Below are 7,882 nucleotides of genomic sequence, written 5' to 3' on the forward strand. Positions count from 1 at the left end.
AATATTATAATTGATTGTTGTTCATTTAAAGTTCTTACACAATTTTTGCCAAGTTCTATAATGAAGACTGTCACAATATTCTTGTGAGATAAATTTTGGATATCCATTTTTAGAAGGATTAACTGAGACACAAAGAAGTAATATGATTCCCCTAAATTCAATCTTGTAGAGGACTGAGGAAAGTGTGGAAAAGTTGTAATTCATGATGTACTCCTATTTTCAAGAGCAATATTTAGTAGTGAAAAAGGTAGTCTCAAGATTTCTTTAAACTGGGCTCACTTAGTTTCGTTTCTGCCTGTTCCTCCACAGAACATCATATAGGAATTAGCACACTGTAGAATATAAATGCTGTCCCTTGATTTACTCAAGGTTACCAAATTCCTCATAATTTGGCAATGCAAAATTTCTTTTAGGACAAGATCAATCTCAGATTTTTGGTGTCAACATCATAGAAATCAGATTCCAGAGTTTTGATGATGCTTTGCTTTAAGAACTTTTGGAGTCCTAAAAGTATTACTGTCATATACATAAATACTGGGTTCTATTTTGTAAACTTGTACACAATGAGTATACAGAATGACAAGTCAAATATTTTTATGTGTGTATATGCTAGGGTCAAAAGATTAATCAGTTAAGTGTCAACAAGTAGGACCCATGTTTCTCACCACTGGAATTATAAGCTATATGTAAGAGAAACAGGGAACACACATTTATGTGGATTATGGTTGAAGACATCAACATGCACTCATACACAGCTAAAATATATGGATACTCACATAAGCTAGTATGCAAAAAGGTATTTCCTTCTCCTGTCAGCTGGTAAGGTCTTCAAACAACAACACCAACTCAGTAAAAACAAGTCAACCTGGTGGCAAAACTTTGGTTTCCAGTAAAATTTGCCAGTAAATATAACCAGGACTGCTTCAAAAAAGCTTCAAATGTAAAAACATGCTAATCAGTAAGGATGGGGATTCAATACAAAAGGGCTCTTAATAGCCAAAGCAAGAAGAATTTGGTCACCAAAATAATTAAAGAGACATATAATTGTAATCTAAAAATATAATAAACATCCATGAATCCTTGTATATATAAATAATTGTAAGAATAAATAGAATAAGAGACAACTCTCCCACTTACAATAATTCCAAATAGCTTACAGAGATATTTGCAATCAAGAATGTGGTAAATAACTCACTAAACTTTAAATATGGATTGTACATAGTGACTTCTTTTCAAAAATGTACGAAAGGGAGAAAATCACTACATTTAGGAAAAGCCAAAGGGCTGGCCAAATAGCTCATCAGACTAAAGCACCTGCAAGTAGGTGCAGGGGCTGGGTGTTCGATCCTTAGGGCTGCTGTACCAGCCCTGCCCACAGGGCACGCTGAGACAGCAGTTGAGACTGGGCATGGGGGCACATGCCTGTAATCCCAGCTCTTAGGAGGCTGTAAACAGACAGAACACTATGTGTCCGATGTAGTAGTGAGACCCTGAACACCCTGTAGACCTTTCCCTAAAATGCAAAAAAAAAGAAAGAAAAGAAAAAGCCAATAAATAAAATCTTTACCAAATTCTCAAGGTTAAGAAGAGCAATGCCAAATTAAAGCAAGACCTATATAACTAAAAATGTAACTTTTATATCTGACAAGGTCAGTCAAATCCCCTCAGGATTTACCCTGAAACCATGTACAGCAGATTTTGTCAGCCATCTGTCTTAACCATCCAGCAGAAAAGAATAAACACGAGGTATGAAAAGTAATGCCATATTAATATGTCGAGCTGTAAAAAGCTCAAGTCAACAATTTCTGATAATTGCCAGTTCAACTGATAACCCACTACTATTATGGACTATTGGACTGTATTGAGATTTTTTCTGAATTCTAGTGACTGCAATATTTGAACTGGCATCAAGTATGAAAAATTCCTTTAACAACTTCTCCAAATACAGTTTCTTTAACAGCAATGGAATACCCATCTCTAACAAAGCAAAACAAAAAAGGGAGATATAAATGAAGGAACATTTTGTAGTGAAAAATATATATATTTTTCACACAATAGTTAGGATAGATATACAGATACTTTCTCTTAGTTCAATGAGAAGAAATATTTGTACTAATAGTATTTAGACAAGAGATCATGTTTGCATCTTGTACTCTGAATAACTACTATGAAGACAACAATATGCAATGTGTTAATTATTATAACTGTCCTACTAACCTGTTTTGAAACTTCTCATTGCTATTTCTTTCTCATTAAAATTAATAAAGAAATTTTAAAACGAATGATGCCATGTAAATATCATATAATGAAAATGTAACACTTTATCCTGTGAATGTCTTTCCTAAAACCCCAGCTGCTTAATGGAAAAAATAGTAGGTAAATCCAAATTGATCAACATATTTTTCATTACTTCCAAGGTAACTGAAAGCTAAGTCTGAGAACCTGTTGTAACCAAAAGGAACCTAAGAAAATATGATTATGAAATGTAGATGTAGTGTAGTATCTTGAATATTAGAAGGATGCTAAAATAGAAAACTAATATTAGGTAAAACCTAAGTCAATTGGACAAAGTACGAACTTCAGTTAATGTTAATGTATCAATATTGTTTCATTAATTTTAATAAATGTACAATAACTGTGTAAAGTATTAATAGCATAAGAAACAATGCAGAGCATATGGAAATTTTCTGTACCATCTTCACAATTTTTCTGTAAATCAAAAATGTTTCAATATACAAAATTTATTTTAAAAGACCTTCATGTCAACGAACATTCATATTATGACCACAAAAGATTCCACATAACTGACCCTACAAGTTCACATTCCTTATGGTTTTTTTTAAATTTTACAATGAAAGTTATGAAATAGATCTGTTAAACGGCCAATAATCCACAGATGGAGAAATTACCTTGCAACAATTCACAGGATAGTATCCAAATCTATTAAATGAAGCCATCACTATGTACTGGGCAACTGTCACACTAACTGTGCTTTGCTCTTATAAATATATCAAATTCAATGAAACCCAAAATGCTACCTATGTGAGATACATTTTAGTATCTCACTGTCTATCTAGCAATATTTTTACATGCTGTTGTTACTGTAACTCCTTAGTGTCTCTGTACTTGAATGCATGTACTCTATAAAATTTCCTTTGATAAATCTTAATACATTTCTCAAAGTATACTAAATAATTCAAGTTTTTATTTTGGTAGTTGGCAGGAAAAGAAGACAATAAAAATAGAGTTAGAATTCCTTTTTGGCTAAAGCTAATTACCAAATTAATCCTTTATTACCTTGCAGAAAAAAATTTAAATAAATATTCAGGAAGATGGGAGACATTAATATTTGGAAAATTTAATAATCTTAATTATTTATGAATAGAGCTTATGTCCAATGTAAAATATCTTGAGATCTGTGAGTAACAGGTCAGTTATGATCTCTAGAAAGGACTCAGTATCTAAACAATCTAGGAAAAGCTCAATGCCTTGATTTCTACTTTGAAATACTGTATCAGCTACTTGATTATAAAATTTGAACGTATGACAGTAATGCACTTTTGAAATCTGTTCTACAGTTACCCAGAGGTTCCCAGTAGAACACTGACCCCAAATATTTCCTAATGCTTTAGTAATTAGCTTTGGACTTGCATATGAAAAGTCAAGAAAAAGTCCTATCAAAATAATAATAATAATAATAATAATAATAGTAATAATAATGATAGTAAAATCCTACATGTTGTTTCAAAAAATGTAAGTACTTCTTGTGTTTATAAAAAGTTAGTGATATAGAAAGACATTACAAGTTGAAATGAGGTAAATAAAATCTATGCATTACAAAAGTATTAGAAGTTAAAAATTGTGTGTCTAATATTATGGCAATAACTACAAACATTTTTCTTACTATGTCATCAACTAAATTATTTCTGAGCTGTAAAGTTGTTTGAAAGACAACATAAAATTGGATAATTATAGCCATCACATAAATATTATAGTAAATCACATTAAATTTCACATAAAATTTTCTTTTCTTTGTTTTAACTGTATTATCCCTAAGAAAATGAGTGTGCAGTTCTATAAAACCTCAGTGAAACATTTGAAGAATCCGACCTGCTTTTGTCACATCTGTTAAATATGAGAGATGAGTAGGAATAGAAATAATAATCTCCCTCTTTGATATTAGAATTCTATGGTTTAGTTATTATGGGCATCCTCAAGAGGTACTCCTCTAAAATATTCAGGCAGGGATTGGATAAATACCTGCCAAGGAAAAGAGTTCAATAAGAAGGAAAACTTCAGGAGATAGTCTGAGCTTACTCCAATTGCTAAAATACCCTGCTCCCTTTATACTAGAAGAGGAAATATATGTTGTGGAGGTAGATCTGAGGCTCTTTGAAAGAATCAGTGTTTATGGCGCAGACAATATTATTAAACAGTCTGACTGGGCAACCAAATGTGTACATTATGCAACCTGCTGTAATGGATAAATGAAATGACTTAGCTGTTCTTGTAGTTGTAAGACCTTATACTGTTTCCAAGATAATTTTTACCATAAACCTCTCACATTCATTTTAAAATACAGTAATGAGTGCCAATAATATTGTGGGATGAAAACAATTCCTTTCTTTTAACCCCTCACATCTATATGACATGACCTCTGTGTATGATTCCTCATTATATAATAGACTGATGTTGCTTTATGTAAACAAAAAATAAATATTAAGGTGCAAAATCCCTCAACACAGTGTCTCAAAAGGCTGCTATCTGAATGAGGTTTGTGATTAATAACACTTTTGATACCCTTCCTAAATGAATCTTACCTTTAAATTGTTATCAGGATAATTCCATGTCTACTTGTTCTTGTCATTGCCTGACATATTTTTTCAAATACTTTGTCTGTTCCATAATTGTTGCTGTGTACTCTGAATATTTTTCCAAATTTAATCTCATAAAGAATGTAACTGTGCCACAAAATTTTTATTCTTAAAGGAGCTGAAGTAGGAAAAGGAGTATAAGAATATTTCTTTATTCTTTTTGATGGACTTAAAAAGAAGCACCAGCACTGACTAAAAACCAAATCACAAGTAGAAATACAACTGAATTTACAAAATGTTTAAGTTGATATAACACTCACCTTATTTACTGATAATGTGTCTTATCACTAGGTCAGAAATCTCAATAAATAGTATACTGATCAACTACATATTTATCCTTCTTCCATCCAGGAATTGAAAAAAATTGTATTAGGATGTATATGTACTCATTCTAGAAAACAAGAGTAAAATAAAGGGAGAAGAAAGAAGCATGTTTTTTCACAGCCTTGAGTTTGATTCCTGTTTTGCTATTGTAGGAAGAACGTCTGTTTCAGAGGAGAGGAGACTGGAGTTGGAGGCAGCCATGGGTGCCACACTAGAATTCAACCCATGCAGCGGTTGAAAAAAAAGTTAAATCTAGACAGAGGAGAGGTGAAGGTGGAATATATAGGGTCCCATGGAAAGCCAGCTATCTTTTCTCTAGTCTCGTCAACCTGGCTCAGTAGGCTGCTCCAATCCCATTCCAGAGGAAAGTCGAACTCAAAGAGCAAAAATATGGTTGTCATCTCAGCATATACATAGGAAACAAACTAGCACAGGTCCTCTGGAATGGCCTGTGGTGCTCACATGGTGTCATGGCGTCGGCGGTGCAAGGACAGGTGGTCAGAGCGAGAAAAGCTGCGGTTGCAGTCTGTGCACTGGAAGGGTTTGACGCCTGTGTGCTTACGGAAATGGCGTGTGAGCTCATCTGAGCGAGCAAATTTCCAGGAGCAGCCATCCCAGGTACATTTATACGGTTTCTCTCCTACAAAGAGATTATGCAAAAACAAAAGTAGTCAGAGAGGAGAAGCTTGGATCCAAGAAAAATAAAAAAAATACATACATAATTTTTATCAAACCTGAGTCTAAAGGTGTTGGCAATCCAGGCAATAATGGTGCAACCCTATAATTAATTCTACCTATTGCAGAAATTGAAGCAGGCGGTGTGCAAACTCTAGGCCAGCCTACACATTTTAGGGAGGTACTGTTTCAAATTTTTTAAAAAATAGATCAGGTGAGTTGATGTGTCTATAATCTCAACACTATGGAGGCTGAGTCAGTAAGATTGCTATGAGTTTGAAGCCAGTTCACACAGTACAGTGAGTTCAATGCCAGCATGAACCACATAGCAATACACTGTCTTAAATGATGAAAGAAAATCAAAAGTAAATTCATAAAGATGGATGAGGATATATATCCCTAGCAAAGTGATAAAAGATTCTCTATCACTCATGAAATTCTTGGTTCATTCCTTAGTACCACAAAATGGAACAGGAACAACAATCACATTGAGAGCATGATTTACACTTTTTTAACTAATTCGAATCATATATTACAAAATGTTTTAAACTATCTACAGATGTCGACTGGCTAAATTATTAACATATACATTACTTTATATACATATTTTGATAGGACAGTTCAAATCTACTATCTTAGAGAGGTTCGATTGTACAAGCTATTGTTACTCATATAAGTCCTAAAGAAAATCTACTGTGTCTTGTATATCTAGATACCCTCTCTAAGATTCATGCTCTCATAAGTGGGGCTTTTTAGAGCTGGCTATGACTAGAGTGTGTGATACTGGGATTAAAGTTATATGGTACTAAATTATTCCATTGATTGGAATTAGCATTGCCACCATCCAAAAGGCATATTGCCTAGATGGGATAAAAGGGAAAGGCAGGGGAGTATTCTTGGTGTCATGTAAAAACTTTGATGGACACTGGGCAGCTTGCAAGACTCTGGTAATCTGTGACCAACCTTAGCCCCCAGTGCACAGGGTAGGAGCGTCTCGTGATGCTGATACAAACTTTTAAGAACTGAGCAGGACTCTGAGTGGCCTGCAGGACACAAGACAGCTGTGATCTCTGTACCCAGCCCAAGCTGGCTTGGAGCTTTCCTGGAGCCATTTAAGATTCTTCACTGAATCTCAGCACCAGGAATCTGTCTGGGTGATTGCTGGGAGCTTTAAAATGGAGGATCAAAGAGCAATTTCACTGAGCTCAATCCCCGGTTCCAAAAAAAAAAAAAAAAAAAAAAAAGGCAATTTCAATCCTCTACCCTCTCACAAAAAAGTCCAGGAGGCAAGTAATACAAACACTTAGAAATCATACACCTGAAATCTCTGAAATGATAGCAACTGAAGTGAAAAAATAAAAAAGTCCAGGAGGATATACATGAAATAAGAGCAAAAATACGCTCTCGGGTCCAAAAAGAAAGGGCAACAATTGTGAAAGAATTGCTAAGCACAAGTAAGAAGATACAGAGAAAAAAATAGAAGATAACAGATAAATGATGGAAACATTAAATGAACAATACCGGAAAGAATTAGAATGCATGAAATAGATTCAAACAGATTTCCAGGATACTAAGAACTCCAATGAAAGATGGCAAAGCCACTTGAATGAAACTGAAGATCGAATTTCAGACCATGAACACAGTGTTGCAGCTAATGAGGAAACTAACAAGGAACATGGAAAGAATAATTCAGCAGCTACAAGACAATGCAAAGGAAAATAATATAAGAATAATAGGTATCAATACAGTAGCGTGAGATAGCACAAATTACATAAAAAGACTGTCAGCAGAAGTGATAGCAGAAAATTTTCCAAAAATAAGAAAAGAAACTGACAGAGTTAAGTGAGGCACATAGAACTCCACACAGCCATAACCAAAATAAATCTATACCTAGACACATGGTAATCAGGATCTCATAAATTCAGGCAAAGAATAGAATAGTAAAAGCTGCTAGAGATAAGAAATAGATCACCTACAATAGAAAGCCCATCAAATTCAAGGCAGATTTC

The 7,882-nt window shown here is 34.0% G+C and overlaps 1 protein-coding gene across 2 annotated transcripts in view; it reads right to left on the minus strand.

Annotated features, from left to right (window-relative positions):
• Positions 1-4,993: 4,993 nt before the first annotated feature.
• Positions 4,994-7,882, minus strand: part of Klf8 (Kruppel like factor 8) — a 284,345-nt gene continuing 281,456 nt past the window's right edge. For both annotated transcript variants that reach the window (XM_023708437.1, XM_004648206.3), the window contains exon 7: positions 4,994-5,838. In XM_023708437.1, coding sequence (XP_023564205.1) covers positions 5,657-5,838 — 182 coding nt within the window. In that variant the 3' untranslated portion in view covers positions 4,994-5,656. The remainder of the gene's footprint in view (positions 5,839-7,882) is intronic.

This window comes from Octodon degus, unplaced genomic scaffold, assembly GCF_000260255.1.
Source record: "Octodon degus isolate 3935 unplaced genomic scaffold, OctDeg1.0 scaffold00360, whole genome shotgun sequence".
Taxonomy (NCBI): Eukaryota; Metazoa; Chordata; class Mammalia; order Rodentia; family Octodontidae; genus Octodon; species Octodon degus.